Source organism: Chiloscyllium plagiosum, unplaced genomic scaffold (genome assembly GCF_037043375.1).
Source record: "Chiloscyllium plagiosum isolate Xiang-an unplaced genomic scaffold, Cpla_swu_hap1 HiC_scaffold_19, whole genome shotgun sequence".
NCBI classification, from domain to species: Eukaryota; Metazoa; Chordata; class Chondrichthyes; order Orectolobiformes; family Hemiscylliidae; genus Chiloscyllium; species Chiloscyllium plagiosum.
The window spans coordinates 39,497,150-39,515,921 of NW_028270157.1; the positions used below are offsets into that span (position 1 = coordinate 39,497,150).

General features: G+C 38.3%; 1 protein-coding gene across 2 annotated transcripts in view; it reads right to left on the minus strand.

Moving 5' to 3' along the window:
* LOC122559657 (coiled-coil domain-containing protein 91-like) overlaps positions 1–18,772 on the minus strand; it is a 195,088-nt gene that overhangs the window by 168,477 nt on the left and 7,839 nt on the right. For both annotated transcript variants that reach the window (XM_087997234.1, XM_043709495.2), the window contains 2 exons: positions 18,026–18,104; positions 299–483 (listed from right to left, as the gene is read on the minus strand). In XM_087997234.1, the coding sequence (XP_087853360.1) occupies positions 299–483; positions 18,026–18,104 (264 nt within the window). The remainder of the gene's footprint in view (positions 1–298; positions 484–18,025; positions 18,105–18,772) is intronic.

Here is an 18,772-nt window from a genome sequence, read left to right on the forward strand (position 1 = left end):
TCCCTGTTAGACACAATTATAACTTAATGACCTGCTCTAATTCACCTTTTTAACTGATCAATGTGAGAGGAGAGCCTAGAATCAGTTTCCTGCTGTTCTCATCATCATTTACAAAGATCAATTAACCATCAACTCACCCAACTAAGAAAGGAATATGTTGTACAAGAGAACAAAACAAACAATATCTACTACACTATTGGTTAACATTTGTATGATTAGATCAATCAATGAAGGGATTCTTTAGTTGCCCAAGTTTCTTTTTTCTTATCCATTTCCTTAAATTCAATAGTAAACTTACATGTTTGCTCTTTTCCATTAACGTTGCTGGTTCTAGAAAGGTATTTTCTCCTGATTCAGCTCTCAAGGCATAGTTTGACTCATCTTCTGGTAGAAAGACAGCTTCTGCAGAGCAGCTTCCAACAGATTGTGCAGTCTGGTGGTCAAGGATATCTGAAGAACTTTGAGCCAGTTCCACTGCCTGTCCTAATGCAAAAAAAACACATCATTGGAAGATTGACAATGAAATTAAAGTAACATGATAATATGCTCGGAACAATTGCAAAACTTGTTTCTAACCATACTGGCCATTTGATATGTAGAACTGTAAAATAATGTCTTGCACAATCAAATCAAAGGTATCTTACAGGCAAAGTAGCATTTCTGAAATGTAATAACTGCTGCAATATAGGAAACATATTCTAAGCTCTCTCAAAAAGCAATGTCTTTACAAGAACATAATTTGTTTTTGGAACGGTCATGAAGGGAAACATGATTTCAGAGAACGAGGCGAGAGGAGAGAGTGACAGCCCTTGAAATCAAGGCTTGAGTGTGGCCTCAAGGTGTCCTTGCAAACAGAGAACCAGGAACAAATCTCCTGCTCTTCCAAAAATAGTGCAATAGACTTTGTTCTACATCTTCCTGGAGAGAGTAAGGCCTTGATTGGATGCTTCATCTGAAATGCACCACCTCTGACAGTGCAGCACTCCCTCAGCACTACGGTGAAATGTCATGCCAAATATTTGTGCTCAAGTATTGGAGTCGGACTTGAATGCACAACCTTCTGGCTTAGAGGTGGAATGTTATCAACAGAGCCAGGGCCAGCAGAAAACAATGTTTTTCCTTCTTAAAACTAGTTCTTAAACTATTCAAATACAAGGAGCAGACTCTAGTTTAGTTGTTTAATTTCTTTAAGTTTATAGTGACAGAACAAAAGAGCAAATTCCAACCAAGTCCATTGCTTGACCAGTGGAATTTAAGCAGTAATTCAAATGGAGTGATAAATGATAGCCTTAAGATCTCCAGTTGTAGTCTCATCCTTTAAGAAACAACATAAAACCATTAATGTAGCTTAATTATCATGCTTGATACTGAAAACTGAAGAGACATAACAAGGAGCTTAGGTTCCTGTCATATCAAGCAAAAAGCAATGCAAGGCAATCCTTGTTTCCCTTACATAAATATCTAGGTAAATCTTCAAAAATAGTAGAGTCCATTATGACTCTTCAAAACTGTTCTGAAGAAGTCATACCGGACTCAAAACATTAACTCTTGTCCCTCTCTCCACTAATGCTGCCAAACCTGCAGAGTTTCTCCAGCTTTCTGTGCTTTTCTTTCAGATTTCCAGCATCCTAGTATTTTGCCTTTATTTAAAAATAAGCTAACTATTGTGTGACAATTCAAGCTCCAGGTTCTTCTCTTCCACAAAGCCTCATTATTCTAGGTCTTCACAGATTATTTGGAGCCTGCAAGAGGAGGTTCACGGAAAATTCCATCAGCAAGAAGCTCTGAAGAGAGCCACAGAACACCAGGTCTTCCTTTCTAAACTTATAAACTTTAATACTGATTAGGTACATGGCACTTCATTTGTTACTGAAGTTTCCAGTTATACAGGCCAAGTTAAAATAATCCTTCACAACTGAAATCGCAGATTTTCATACAGCAAAACGTACTTCCATATGAAAGTGCTATATGATAGTTATACTTCCATAGTTGTAGCAACTGAGGTACATTAAACACTGTCAACTTCACTTATGCTGGTCAGAGTACCTTTCTGAACAAACAAAACTTTACACTCAAGTGTACACTGAACAGCAGAGTTAGAGGAAGACAGAACACATTATATGCAGCAAGGCTAATGAACATGAATGCATTAAATTCACTTACAGGAGTTTATGCTCTAGCTGTGGCGTCAGTTTCACATTCATACCAACAGTAAAAGTCTTTAATGCACAGCAAAATGAATTGTGTATTCCAGGCTGTCAATTCAGTTCCAGCTATTAAACTGAAGCCAACACAGCTTCACTCTGTGGCCAAGAGCTCCCTTAGAGTAATCCTCAGTAGAAGTGGTGAAACTGGATCAGAGAGAGGGTCACCATTTTATATTGTAATTTTTACACTGAACTAAGTCCATTGCACCAGTAAATGCGGAACAAAAATGAGGGGAGAGTGACAGCCTTGACAAGGCTGCATTCAACCAAGTGAGACGTCAAGGAGTCCTACCAAAACTGGAATCAATGGGTATCAAGGGCAAATTCTCCACTGGTTGGAGTCATGTCTGACACACAGGGAGATGGCCATGATTGTTGGAGGTCAGTCATCTCAGTTCCATGGCATGTCTGCAGGGGTTCCTCAGGGTAGTGCCCTAGGCCCAATCAACATCAGCTACTTCATCAATGACTTTCCCTCCATTATAAGATCAGAACAGAAGTCTGGACTTTCGCCAATTATTATACAACATTTGCAACTCCTTAGAAACTGAAACAGTCTACGTTCAAATGCAACAAGAACTAGAAAATATCAGGCCTGGACTGACTGGTGGCAAGTAACATTCACATCATACAAATGCCAGGCAATGACCATCTCCAAAAAGAAACAAATCTAATCGCCACCCCAGATATTCAGTGGTGTTACCATTACTGAATCCCCTACAATATGCATCCTTGGGGTCACCATTCATCAGAATCTCAACTGAACTCGCCATATGAAGAGATTACAAGAGCAGGTCACAGGCTAGGAATACCATGGCAAGTACCTCACCTCCCAACTCCCCAAAGCCTGTCAGTCATCTACGAGACACAAGTCAGGAATGGGATGGAATACTCCTTAATTGTCTGAATTGGTGCAGCTCCATTAACACATTAAGAAGCTTAACACCATGCAGGACAAAGCATCCTGCTTGATTGGTACCACATCAACAAGCATCCACTCTCTCCATAACTGACACTCAGTAGTAGCAATGGATCTACAAGATGCACTGCAGAAATTCACCAAAGATCCTGAGACAGCTCCTTCCAAATCTACAACCACTTTCATCTATAAGGACAAAGGACAGCAGATACAAGGGAACACCACTACCTCCCCTCCATTCCATTTACCATCCAGATGTGGAAAAATATGTCACCTTTCCTTCACGGTCGCTGGGTCAAAATCCTAGAATTCCCTCCTTAACAACATTGTGGGTCAACCCACAGCAGGTGGACTGCAGCAGTTCAGCACAGCAGCTCACCACCACATTCGAGGGCAACTAGGTACAGACATTACAGCCAGCAACACCCACATTCTACAAATGAATTTTTTAAAAATCTACTAATTTATACCACCTTACCAGGATTTCTCAACACACATTGTAAGTCCTCTAAATGCAATGATCTGTTAATATTTGTTAAATGAGGAACCCTGGCAAATACACTAAAAGAACTTTCAGCTTCAAAGTACCATCGACCCATTTATTTCCATCACTGAAGCAGCAAATGGAAAAACTGAAAAAAACCATAGATGCTGTAAATCAGAAACAAAAACAGAAATTGCTGGAAAAGCTCAGCAGGTCTGGCAGCATCTGTGGAGAGAAATCAGAGTTAACGTTTCAGGTCGAGTGACCTTTCCTCAGAACTGATGGTGGCTAGGAAAATGTCATAAGCAGCAAACGGACTTAGTTTAAAGGCCTCAGCTGAAGGATGACATTTTACAGAGGTGTCAGTCAAGATTAAGTGTTGAAGTGCAGAAGTTGTGCTTGAATTCAATAAACATGAATGTGATCAACTAAGCTAAGTTGATATTGTTCATCACTGCAGAGACTGGGCTCGTGGCAATAAACAAAAAGTATTTTACACAAGACTTTAATCTCTTTTAAATACCATTGTGTCTTGTGATGCTGTCCAGATGATTCATAGCCATGTCTGTGATGTTATAAACGATAAGCTCTAACATCAAAACAAGAAAGAGTTAGTGCTGTAGAGAATAAATGTATTACCATGGGCAAAGAAAGGAGTTGGTTAGCCAACAAGAAATACAGTAGACAGAAATGGATTATTTCCAAGTTGGCAAGATGCAATGAGTGGAATGCACAGATACATAGTGTTAAGACCTCAACTACTTACAATCTATGTCAATTAGAGGTCCAAAAATATGGTTCCAAAATTGTTGTTGACACAAAGGCATTACAGCTAGTTGAGAAGAGGTACATTGAAATTGCAAAGTGATATATTAATTGAGTTGGTAAAAATAATTTGATAAATGCAGTGTAATGCAGGGAAATGTGAACATGCCCAACTTGCCAAGAAGAACAAGAATGCAGACAGACTGCAGAATCTGAGGACATCCTGAATGTCCTGGGACAAGAGTCACAAAAAGTCAGTCTGCAGATATACTGAACAATTACAAGGCACATGGACTGTTGATGTTTATTGCAAGGGAAATGGAATAAAAAGAATGGGCATTTTGCAATCGTTGTACAAGTTATTGGTGAGATCAGAGCTAGTTGCCCCTCAGACTCTCACCATTTATTCACTGTCATTTTATATTATTGTTCAGTCATGAGATGTCTGCTTCACTGACCATGAGAAGCAGCAGCAGAAGCTGGTAATTTCATCCATCATGTCTGCTTCATTATTCAATGAGATCACAGCTGATCAGATAACCCTCAACTCCACTTTCTTGCCTTATCCCTATAATTCTTGACCTCTTACTGGTTAAAAACCTATGTCAACCTTGACTATAATTAAGCATCTAGCCTGGATAGTCCTCTGCAATAAAGAATACTACAGATTGTCTACCCTCTGAAAGAAACACCATTTTCCTCACATCTGACATCTGGCCAACCACCTACTCTGAGGTTATGCTGTCTGGTCCTAACCTCTCCCACAAGGGGAAACGTAACTACCCTGTGAAGCCCACGAAGAATCTTTTGTGTTTCGATTATTTCTTCTCTTTCTTCTAATGAGGACAAATCCAACCTACTCAACAAAAGGCATCTGGATGGGTATATGAATAGGAAGGGTTTAAGAGGGATATGGGCCAAGCACAGGCAAATGAGACTAGATTAGGTTAGAATATCTGGTGGAAATGATGAGTTGGATCAAAGTGTCTGTTTCTATGCTGTACATCTCAATAACTCAAAAATCATTTACCTTCTCTATTACCTACTTTCCACATTTTAAATAATATTCAACTCTTCTATTCCTGCCAAAGTTCATAAACTCACATTTTCCCACTATACATTCGAATGCCAAGATTTTATCCACTCACTTAATCTGTCCATATCCCTCTGTAAACTGGGTTCTCCTCACCACTTAGTTTTTTGTCATCCCCAAACTTGGCAACAGTATATTTACTTCCCTCGTCCAAGTCATTATATATATTGTAAACAGTAGTGGTCCCAGCATGGATACCTGTGGCACTCCATTAGTTATAGGTTACCATCCTGAAAGTGCCTTCCTTATTCCAACTCTGTCATCTATTGGTTAACCGATCCTTTATCCATGTTAGTATACTACCCCTAACATCATGGGCTCTTATTCATAAACCTTATTTGCACTACCTTGTTAAAATGCCTTATGGAAATTCAAATACATTACATCTACCGGTACTCTTATGTTACACCGCCAAACCGCTAATAAATTTCAGGCACAATTATCCCTGCATGAAGCCATGCTGATACTGCTTGATGTTATTATGTATTTCTAAATACTCTGCTACTACATCCTTTAGGCCAATAAGAACATGACTAACCTGACTATGGCCTTAACTCCAATTTCTTAATTGACCCCTAAAAGTCTGAACATCCTTGGTTATCAAAAGTCGGAATATATTGAAGGCTAAGTCCAGCAATAAACTAGCCTCCACTGTCCTCTGCAGAAGAAAATTCCACGCACTGACAACCGTCTGGAAGATTACATTCTTCATCTCAACTTTAAATGATAGATTTTATTTTTCAAATAGTGCTGCTAGTTCTAGGTTCTCCAAAAAAGTAGAAATATTCTCTCAGCATCTACACTGTCAAGACCCCTCAGAATCTTGTATGATTCAAAAAAATCATCTATTATTCTGTTAGACGCAAACTGCTCAACGTTTCTTCATAAGAAAAGCCCTTTATCCCCAGAATCCTTCTCTGAACTGCTTCAAATGCAAACATATCCCTTCTTAAGTAAGATGTCCTAAGCTGATCACAAGGGTCTCAGTGTGGTTTCAAATTCCCCATACATTTATAGCAAGAATTCTCTATTATATACTTGCAACAGAAACCTTTCTAATTTCTTGCAGTACTTTATTCTAACATTTTGAGATTCATATACAGGGATTTTCAGATTCCTTTAATGCATCATTAATCAGAATCACTCCATATAAATAATATTATGCTTTCCATTTCTTCTTTCCAAACAGGACAACTCTTTTTTTTTCCCTCGCAGGAAACACCAGATGTTAATTTTTTTTCTCCCCCACTCACCTAACTTATCTATATCCCTTTTAGCCTCAATTTATTTTCAGAGCTATTTTTGTATTATCTGCCAATTCAGCTATAGGTACAATCATCCAAGTCATTACTATAAATAGTTAAGGTCCCAACAGTGACTCCTGCAGTAATCCATTGGTTACAGTTTGCCAATTATAAATCCCTGTTTCTGGTTATGGAGCTAATCCTCTATCAATGCTAATATGTCATTCCAACACCATGAGCTCTTACTTTGTGCAGCAAATTCTATGGTCATTTATGTGGCCTTTAGAAATCCAAATGTATGATATTTACTCTGGCTCCCCTTTATCCACTTAAGTTTATTGGATTTCCTTGAAGATTTGTCAAACATTTTGTTAACCCTTATAAACTGATGGTCTCTAATTGTATAACAATTTTGTCAGCTTCGTCCTAAATAATGGATCCCAACATTTTTTCCCAATAACAGATGTTTCACTGACTAGTCTACAGTCTGGAATTAAATAGTCAAGCCATCAGGTCCAGGGGACTTTTCAGTCTTTAGTTCCACTAGTTTGCCTAATTCTAGTAATTATTATTTTCTCCCTCCTTTTTACCATTAGATTTTTTACTATTTTTAAAATGCTTTGTGTTTGCAATTGTGAAGACAGATATCAATATTTGTTCAATGTCTCTAATATTTCCAGGTTTCCCATTTTAAATTACCCAATCTCACATTTTAAGCAATGTTTATCTTACTACTTCCTTTTTATATGTATATAGAAGCTCTTAATATTTTTAAAAGTTTGTGGAAACTTAATGTCCATTTTTATATTTCTTGCTAGTTTTCTCTCAAATTCCAATTTTCTTGCATTTAAATCTTTGCTTCAAAAATTCAACAAAACATGTGAGTTAATATTAATTTTCATACCATCTACATTTTTTTTCTTTCAGTCTTATGTCATCCTTACTTTCTTAGATAGCCACAGATGGTGCAACTGTCTTATAGCATCTCTCCTCAACAGAATATATCTTGACTGAGAATAATGAAATATCTCCGAAAATATATGGCACTGCTTCACTACCATCTTAGTTTTTAAACTTAATTTCCCATTCCACTTTAACCAACTCTGCCTTTACTTAATTTTAAGGCACTAGCTAAAGGCCCAAATTTTCAGCCTCCAACTGAATGTGAAATTCAATTATGTTACAGTCTCACTTACTTACAGGATCCTTCACTATAAGATAATTAATTCTGTCTCATTACACTTTACCAGATCTAAATTTTCTTGCTCCATTGCTGGTTCCAGAACATGTTATTCCAAAAAAAACTGTCCCAATGCAGTCCATCAATTTATCGTCCAGGCTACTTTTACTAATTTGATTCATATCTACAAGATCACAATACCTTATTTCTATACTGCACATTCTACATAATTCTATTTAACTGATCTCCCTGTTGTTCTTTCAACAGTGCCATCAGTATTTCCTTTTATATTTACCTAAGCAGAAAGACAGCACATGGATTCAACATTTCAGCAACTTGTTTCGTAAAGCAGCATTAACATTATTGGGAGTTTTGAGGAAATCAATATTTAGTCAGGAAGCAAAAGGCTATAAAGGAAGCTTTTTAAAAAACTTTTTCCAGAAGAATGAGCTTTGAAGAAATTTCTAAAGTGCGCAAAAAGATATATTATAGAAAGAGAGTTCTAAAATATAGTCATAATTGAAGTGGATGGAAGAGAAATGACCAGAGGGCCAAGGTCAAATTCATAGTAGACAAATTGCAGACAGAAAGTGCCTCTAATGTATAGTGTTGGAGTGCACAGGCAATGTGATTAAACACGCAGTCCCATTAAATTTCTGCATGAAGTAATGTCAGAAAACTGATTAGTATTTAACAAGATGGATCTTACAGATGAGCACAAGAATCATTCAAGGATAGAGAAGTCAGTATAGGTCAACAAAGAATGAATGATGGGCAAGCACAATTTTACATGAGACTAAGGTATGGACATGTGTTTTAGCCAGACCAGAGCTCATGGAGGATGGTGGATTGGGAGCCAAGAAAACATGTGTTACAATCACGTTTGAAGGTGACCAACCACGAACGATTTTTCAGAAATCGAAGTGCATAGCTAGAGATGGATTTGCGTAAAACTGCAGAAATCACTGGAGTGAGTCATGGCATTAGAACAATATCAAATTGGAAGGCTAAACTGTGAATGACATGGTTGAACCGGAGACAATATAAGAAGGGAAATTAACAAAGAAAGGCAAGGCAGGGAATTTGGAAGCATAGGCTGAAGATAATGTCTTTTGTCTTCTTAATGTTAAGGTGGATGGACTCATGACTCACCATATACTGATTGTTGTATATGCAAGCTAATAATAACACCAACAGTTCAAGGGTCAAGGAGAATGTTAAAAAGATAGGATGGGTATTACAAGCAAATACATGACAACTGTACTTTCCATCTGCAGATGCTCTTCAGACAGAAGAAGGAAAACCACCAGTGAAGGCATTATAAAAAATGCAAAGTTAAATTAGGTCAGATATTAAGTCCTTCACGCAGTTTGAACCCAGAGTTTCTAACCAACAGACAAGGGCAGCTACCAAACAAAATGAAATTAAAGGAAGAGTACAAGATGAATCGCACCCTTTACCTTGCTGACACATAATAACAAGTCAAACAGCAACAGTGGAGAAAATATGCTGCTTGACCTCTTTGTGCAAATAAGAAAAAAGTGGCATAATGCAGCCTAAGAAATATAATGGGAATTAGCAGGAAAATGTTCCACTAGTAAGAATCATAACTAGCACAAAAGAAAATGGTCAAGGGTTGTGAGAGGTCACTCATCTCAACTCATCAGTGCAAGAGTCTCCCAAAGTGTTCTTGACCCAACCATCTTCAGCTGCTTTATCAATGATGTTCTCTCCATCAGAAAGTCAGATATGGGGAGCTTCAATTATGATTACACAATGTTCAGTATCATTCATATGTCTCCTTAGAGACTGAAGCAGACCACGTCTAAGGTCAGTTCTTAACAACAGTCATGTCGAACTTGAAATGTTAATTCAGTTTCTCTTTCACTGACGCCACCACATCTGCCGGGTTTCCTCAGTATTTTCTGGGTTTTTTTTATTTCAGAGGCTAGGAATACTGCAGCAGTTAACTTACTTCTTGATTCCCAAACTCTGTCCACCATCTATAAAGGCACAAAGCAAGAGAAAGTGTGATGGAATACTCTGTACATGCCTGGATGGCTGCAGCTCCAACAACACCCTAGAAGCTGGAGATGATCCAGGATAAAGCAGCCCATTTGACTGGCTTTACATCCACAACCTTCTACACGCACAACAGCAGTGCATGCCATTTCCAAGATATAATACAGAAACTCACCAAGACTCCTTAGAAAGCATCTTTTAAATCCATGGCCACAGCCATCTGGAAAGATAAAAGCAGCAAAAACATAGGGACACAGCTCCCTTTCAAACATTCACTATCTTGACTTGGAAACATATTACCATTCGTTCCCCTGTATCTGGATCAAAATCCTGGAACTCCCTTCCTACCAGCATTATTTATGCACCTACACCAAATGGACTGCAGCATTTCAAGAAGGGCAGCTCACCACACCTTCTAAAAAGCAATGGTGGATAGGCAACAAATGCCCAGCCAGCAAAGCCCAAATATCCGGTCAGATTTTCAAAAAAATAACACATTTAACTTTGGAAGGAGTTATGTTCGACTCAAAACATCAATTCCGTTTTATTCTCCACAGATACAGCCACACCTGCCGAGTTTTGCCTGCACTCTGTTTTTATTAATGCATAGGTTAGCAATGATCTGCTCTGGATTGACACATAGTAGTCATATTTAAAAACAGAAAACACTCACTAACATATCTGGAATCCATTTAAAACAAGGGTAAGAGTTAATTGCAGACTTCACAATAGATCAGAAGGAGTCATATTATTGCAGTGCTACAACTGAGCCCTTTCCATCTGGCCTGCACAAAAAGTAACTGAAGTTAACTTTATTGTAAGATAGCATACATGTTACTTTATATTTCAATAAAAATATTAAACCAAAATTGTAGGAATACATATTTAATTATGCTTCCCCAGACAACTTCTCAAATCCTCAGCCAGGCCAATTATCTCCCCAGGTGCTTATTTCAGCAATAGGTCTTGAATACCCTAATTCGATATTCATGCTCATTTTCTCCAGGAGTGCTTCAAATCAACTGCCAAAGATCTGCATGTTCATGAAATCTGAAAAGACCATATGCAACTGTGGGTCATTTTTCACTTGAATTCAATATTGCTGATACTTGATCAAAATATCCTGTTCACTGTTTATACAAGTTTACTCTTGGCATATATTATTACTTAAAAAGAAATTTAATGCCAAGATTGCATGATACCTGTACTTTCACACGATACAAAGTCAGCAGAAAATACTTGCATTGAAAATAAGCATTCACTCAGTAATAACTGAAATTATTCCAACACCAACTCTTTCAACCCACAGTATCAACAACACTCATTGCAATATTCTCCATTAGTTTCATTTTAGACTATCATGTGGCCATACAACATTACTTGCAACAGAGATGGATGGATTTTTCTTTCATATGAACCATTAATGTAATGCCAATATTTACTAAGAATTAAAAATATCCAAATTGTAAATAATTATTACTGTAAGTTAAACAATTGAAAACCTTGTCAAAGTATTTTAGTGATTTATTAAAATTTACTAAATTTTAATCAGTAAATCAGGGCGACACAGTGGCTCAGTAGTTAGCATTGCTGCCTTAACGCAAGGGAACCAAGTTCAACTCCAGCCTCAGACAACTATCTATGTGGAGTTTGCACATTCTTACCATGTCTGTGAAGGGTTTCCTCTGGGTGCTCCGGTTTCCTCAGACAGTCTAAAGATCTGTGTGTCGGTGAATTGGCCATGCTAAATTTCCCATTGTGTCCAGGGATGTATAGGTTGAGTGCATTGGTCATGGGACGAGTAGGATTATCCAGTAAGGGGATGAGTCTAGGTGGGAGCTCTTCAGAGGGTCGGTGTGGACTTGGTGGGCCAGATAGCTTGTTTCCATACTGTAGGGATTCTATGGCTATGGTCTACGGCAAATGGGCTTTGATATAACTATACTGAATTTTCACAAGATCAAAAGTTTTTAGTTTAGAGAGTTAGAACTGACAGGCAGTAGCCAAAAATACAAATCATGTTAACAGAAATTTGTCAACTCGAGGTAGATCATAACCTAATTATTGTACAGCTAATTTTTACAGACATCTGTACAGTGGCAGTGACATTTGAGAGAAGATACATTTGAGACAAGAACTGAGAAGAGAAATGCTCAGCACAGTGCAGCTGACTAAAAAGACTGAAGCTAATGTAACCCCCATTAAGCTATGGTATATAGATGTTGAGAATTGAACTGAGGAAAAATATAATACTCTTTATTATGTAGAAGTGTCCAAATTTTGAAATAGAATGGCTATAACTAAATGTCACTAACTTGGCTCATTATCCGATAATTTAATGGCATATGCCTCATCATTCTACTTGAAAACACCAGGTATATAAGCCATATATCTCCAAAGGCATGCAGATTGTATCAAACAACATATCCCTTCGGTTCTCAGTAAAAGAAACGATACTGACAATGCCCAATCTGCCTGCATGTACAACAGTGGTCAACATTTGCTGGATAATCCTAAATGCACAAAGAATTATGCTAACAAGAAATTTAGGATTATCACTCAGGTTTGTGGTATAGCACACTTGCCTGTACTGGAAGTCATATTTATTAATACACAGGGCCTTGTTATTTGCAAACAGAAAGAACATGAACACACTGCACTTGGATCAACTCAACAAAATAAGTGACAGCTATTCACTGGTTCATTTCTCAGAGCAATAGCCTCACCAATCACAGTTATCTTCCTGGTTTAATACTCAAACTAAAAATAAAGTCACCACAGTTCCAGAGGACTACTGGGCTGCTCTTTCATTGGAGAGACACAATTGATGGTGACTTAACCGGAGGGTCACCACGTCTCAGGTGAGGGGAAGACATTGAAAGGATGGGACCTTTACGGTGACCACAGCCTGATTGTTAACTTTCAAAATCAGCATTAATGTCTTAGCAAATGTACTCAATGCTTTTATCAGATTCCAATTGCCAAGCAAATAGCATTCTTCTCTCATGCAATATAGTCCTTTAATTTTTATGCTTACAAATTGTTCTGGTGAGAACAAGCAAGACAAGCAATGTCAACTTTTAAGCAATACTCAAATCTTAATTTGTTCATACCTCAAAATAGTCTGACCTTATACATTAAAAACATATTGAAAAAATGTTCAGATTTAACTCTTTAAAAAAAAACATTTTCAGTGTGCTATCTTCAACGAAATGCAACAGTACTTCATTTCACCAATACAGTCAAACATGTTTTATGTTTCTTCATGCAGCAGTGTGAAATTCTGGGACATTTCCCCAGTCTTTATTATTTTAGCTAAGGAAACAACAGGTGAGCAGGCAGGCACTGATCAGCCTGAATTTAAGAACATATTGTTTCAATAATTGCCTCATCTGTTGATTCTGCTCTATGAAGAAATGTTGTCCACATCAGCACAAGTTTCCACTGTAGTCTTCCCCAGATATTTCCACATCAGCTTCATGTGGGTGAGCAGCAGGAGGTTACTCAAATTGATTGGCCTCAGTGAGTCTTTTCAAAAAGTAACCAAGAGGATTGAGGAGGGCAGAGCCATGGATGTGATCTACATGGACTTCAGGAAGATTGACAAGGTTCCTCATGGTAGACTGGTCAGCAAGGTCAGATTACATGGAATACAGGGAGAACTAGCCATCTGGATACAGAATTGGATTGAAAGTAGAAGTTAGAGGGTGTTGATGTAGGGTTGCTTTTCAGACTGGAGGCTGTGACCAGTGGTGTGCCATAAGGATCAGTGCTGATTTCACGGCTTTAGATCATTTATATAAATGATTTGAATGTGAACATAAGAGGTACAGTTAATAAAGGTTGCAAATGACAGTAAAATTAGAAGTGTAGTGACACGCAAAGAAGGTTACTCAGAGTACAATGGGATCTTGATCAGATGGGCCAATAGGCCAAGGAGTGCAGACAAAGTTTAATTTAGATAAATGAGGTGCTGCATTTTGGAAAGACAAATCAGGGCAAGACTTATACACTTGATGGCAAGGTCCGGGGAACGTTGCTGAACAAAGAGACCATGGTACATTGTTCCTTGAAAGTGGAATCGCAGGTGGATAGAATAGTGAAGGTGGCATTTGGTATGTTTGCCTTTATTGGCCAGTGCATTGAGTATAGGAGTTGGGAGGTCATGGTGCAGCTGTATGGTTGGGCCAGCTTTGGAGTATTGCATGCAATTCTGGTCTCCCTCCCATAGGAAGGATGTTGTGAAACTTGAAAGGGTTCAGAAAAGATTTACAAGGATGTTGCCAGGGTTGGAGGGTTTTGAGCTACTTTCCCTGGAACATCGGAGGCGGAGGGGTGACCTTAGAGAGGTTTATAAGGTCATGAGGGGTATGAATAGAGTAAATTGGCAAGGTATTTTCCCCAGGCTGGGGAAGTCCAAAACCAGAGAGTATAATTTAAGGTGAGAGGGGAAAGATATAAAAAGGACCTGGGGCAGCTTCTTCACACACAGGGTGGTGGATGTATGGAATGAGTTGCCAGAGGAAATGGTAGAGACTGGTACAATTACAACACTTAAAAGGCATCTGGATGGGTATATGAATAGGGTATTTAGCAGGATATGGGCTAAGTGCTGACAAATTGATTTATATAAGATATCTGGTTGGCATGGATCAAAGGATCTGTTTCCGTGCCACATACCTCTATGACTCTACGCTCGGCATCTTGCACAGGTTTAGTTCACTTGAACATAGCATGGTTAAGAAGTTGGAAATATAGCTTCCATCACCTTCTTCCACATCTTTTTCATCGAAAACATGGCCTCTAAAACAGTTGGTTATACTCTTGCTTTCGTGATAGCTATGATAATCTCATAGATCAGGTATAATCTGTAGTTTGACTTTGGATTCCTAATGGGCCACTGATCCACTGGCCAGAGCTTGGCCATGTTATTGGGAGGGAACAACATTAACTTGGTGCTTGAGGTCTGCAATAATGGGGTGCAAGAAGAGTCATTTTTAATGATTATATTCTTGTTTTCTTCCATTGATACATTTTGTCCATTTTTCTAATCCATGCCTCAAGAATTCTGGAAGTCATCCAGGTGATTTTGTTAGCCTTGTATTGTGTGCGCCGAGTTCTTGACGCTCAAGACAACATGGCTTCTTAGACTTCCTATCACAAATAACAGCAGCTGTTCAGTCCACCACATTGGTACAAACCATTGAAGTGGTACAGTCCATGCTTCACTTTCCATACTTTTTTCTTTAAACATAAGGAATGATTTGGTAGAAGACAGTAAAACAGTCTGATTTCATTCGGATTATAAATGTGTCTTGATGCATGCTCACTCAGAATCGAGGCAATACTATTTTGCAGCCAATTATCTGTAATTCTCACAGTGACTGACTACCTGCACTATTCACTGCTTGGAAATGATTCTTTGCTTTGTTTTGAATTGATTCAGCTATCCTTTGTTGCAGGGGAGTTTCTCGTGGCCAATATTTTATGCCAGGGTAAATTATGTTCGCAAGATAGCACCAGAAATGGGAACTTTCTCTGCTCAAGCAGCCTTGAATCCCATTAGCAAACTTTCTTCATCAGGACTGACAGCTTTTCTCAATTTTTCTTGCTGGACAGAATGCCTGCTTGTCAAACCATGACTCATTTTGTTTTCACGATAGTCAAGCACTCTCTGCGCCAATAAGATTGCTTTGCTTTGCAGTACTAATGAGGAGAAAGTGAGGTCTGCAGATGCTGGAGATCAAAGTTGAAACTTTATTGCTGGAACAGCACAGCAGGTCAGGCAGCATCCAGGGAACAGGAGATTCGACGTTTCGGGCACAGGCCCTTCTTCAGGAAACTTACTAATGAGCACTTTTAGTGTCTGGTACCTAGCTTAATAACTGTACTGGTTTCTCACCTGATCAGATAATTAAAGGAATAGTCTATGCATTCAACTTGATACTCAAGTCTTCTATTAAACCTTAATGTTTCAGAAATACTATTAGTTCCAAGACTTTCTTAGTCAAAGGCTTTCAGTACCTCTTCAAAAATATCCACTGCTTCTTTTACCCTGGGCAAACTATAACATCATTGGTTACACAGCAATAACACAGTAGTGTATTTATTCATTCAGTTTCAGAATTACTATCTAACTTGAATGCTTTTCAGTATTCCAAGTGTTTTCTTTCAGTTGCCCATCTTGAAATGAAGTTTTCCTGACAACAGGATATAACTTATTAATGTGATTATATATTTTGCCTGCTTATAAAAATATTTTCACAGTAACACCAGTTCTGTTGCTCTTTGTTGCTGCATTGGATATCTTTCCTGCATTTTGTAGCTAAAATAGTGGATTCCTGCCTTCTCATGGTTGAAGTGGAGAATCCCTGCCATTTTCATAACTTCATCATTATGGACCTCACTGTCTGTGGTTTTAATAAGGAATTCCAACACTTCACTATAAATAAATGATTCTTGTCTTTATCAGAACTCTTACGAAGGATTTCCTGCTTTGTCCTTGGACTGAATAAAGTCTCTCAAACTTGCTTTCCCTGTTAGACCAGGTCTGCTTAAATCCTCTAAGTTGCTCAATGCTATTACGTTGATTAGTCACTTTGCAATGTCCCCAAGTGTACAAACTTGAATAAAATATTTCCTTTGTGGTACTTTGTTCCAATTCTGTTGTCATGAATCATGTTGCAGGTTTGCTGTAATGCTCGATCTGAACTTTAACTTTTTAATTTCTGGCATTTCCAGCTTGGACTGGTGCATCTTTTAGAGCTACCTGGCTAACCTGGCTTTTTTAAGCTTTACTCAAGAAGTCTCCAATGGCTGTTCACTCATCACTAAATTCTGACTCAGGACCACACCCACAGCCTTGCTTTGCAGTTAATAATTACAGAGTTTGTAATTTTGGAGTTAAATTCTCATCCTCCAGAGATTGGTACTCTCCAGGTAAGCACCTATCTTACCAGGTGTGAAATGCTTTTACAATTCAGTGGAATATAATTCCTTGTTCAGGGGTGGCACAAGGTTTTCTTCTATGGCTTCTTAAATTTTTAACTCTTCTCTGCTACTTCGACGTACAAGGACACAATTTAAAGCTCAGTCTGAGGATCTCACTGTGCTGTTCTCCAGGTACAATGAGTCAGATCAAATCCACACCATTGACTACCACACTGCATGGACATGCCAACTCTCTATGCCACATGAGCTATCGTTCATGTCAAAGATTTCATCTTTGTCAAATATAGAAAAATGTGGGGTCTAGGAAAATCACTTCCTAGTCTACCTGGAAGAGTCTCTTGTAACTTATTGCATATGGACAACTATAGGTTTAATTGTCATGATAGATTATGTTCCAGAGACTTTGTAGGGTCTCACCCCTAAGAGATCCTAAGCTGTTCAGCCCAGAGGTTATTTGGCATCACTGTAGGTGGGGATTATGCCACCCCTCGGTATTAATCCTTTCACACAAATATTAAATGCTGAATTATTTGGTAACCAAAGCAGATATTTGGTTGCTCCCAGTGCAATTACTGTTTTTTGATGAGAATTTCTGAATGCATAAGCAAAGACTCAAATCACTGAACGACAATAGAATGCAATCCAATATGCAGATGCACTAGCAATACCGAACATTATGTACCTGCATCACATGCATAATTAGCTTCTTCAGGTGGAAAGGCAAAGGAAATTTCATCCATCCACAGCAAGTGAGTGTCATTAATAACAAGTTTAAATTATCACTTTGGCAACATAAAGATCACTAGATCTATCCCCATGAATTAATAGCAAAAGTATGCATGATATAATATGTTTACCAAACAAACATAAGTTTGCCATGCACATGGTGCAAGGCACCATGGATACGTGTCAGATTATGAAATATAAACAACTTATAGCACCACATTTTACCTACTAAATTCAGGCAATGAGTTATGACTTAACAGGTTCATCTTTCTTTTAAAAGAGTCCAATTTTCCATACTATATATGTACAAAGTCACTCAGTTTTGCATTTTCCAAATTAGGACTCAATGCAAAATAGGTCCAAGCCAAATGTACATTTTACAATAGGTTTAAAAGGCAAGCAGGGCAGAGCGAATAAATTGAAGATTCACCTACCTGTCGAAAATGCTGCCCAGGGGATGGCTGGTGAGACTGACTGTGGTCCCATTTCACCATCTTCAAAGCTCTCTGCTGCCTAAGCATTTTTTAACAAAAAAAAAGTTAAATTTGGCAGTACTGACTTAATTCCCAAATTAATGTTAAAAAGAATGACGAGTCATCAGAATGTATTCAGAATACAGGGCAAATCCAACTGAAAAATGAGAAAGTGCTTAGTTGAAGGTAGATTGGGGCTGACTTGGAACCCATTTTATAAAAAATGAAGCTGAATGCAGTTAGGCATATTTTGATGCAACATTTAAGTTTTGAAAACAGTTGCTCATTCCCCTGTTCCCCTTCCCCCACTCAGTGCAAAACGAGCTTTCAAAACGACACTACAATAGTTGCCAGAGAAATGTCTTATTCTCCCATGTGAGTAGACAGCAAATAAAACAACAGCACCAAGAGTAATTTAAAATTCACACATCTACAATGTTTTTGTGCCATAATACCCTCAAGGCACAGAGTCAATGCTATGAAAACATTTTGTGCTGTGCTGAATAAAAATAATGCCTCCCTGGATGGTTCAGTACGTACATTTACTGTTGCATGTTGCACTAAGCCATACAAGCGAGCTAAGATCACAAATACAATCTGCAGCCTGTGCTGTGGTAGGAGATCGAGTCGGATTGGCTACTACAATTGACTCATTTCTCAAAGATTGGGAGAGAACAGAAGAAAATAGTGAAGATTTCTGAGTAAAGT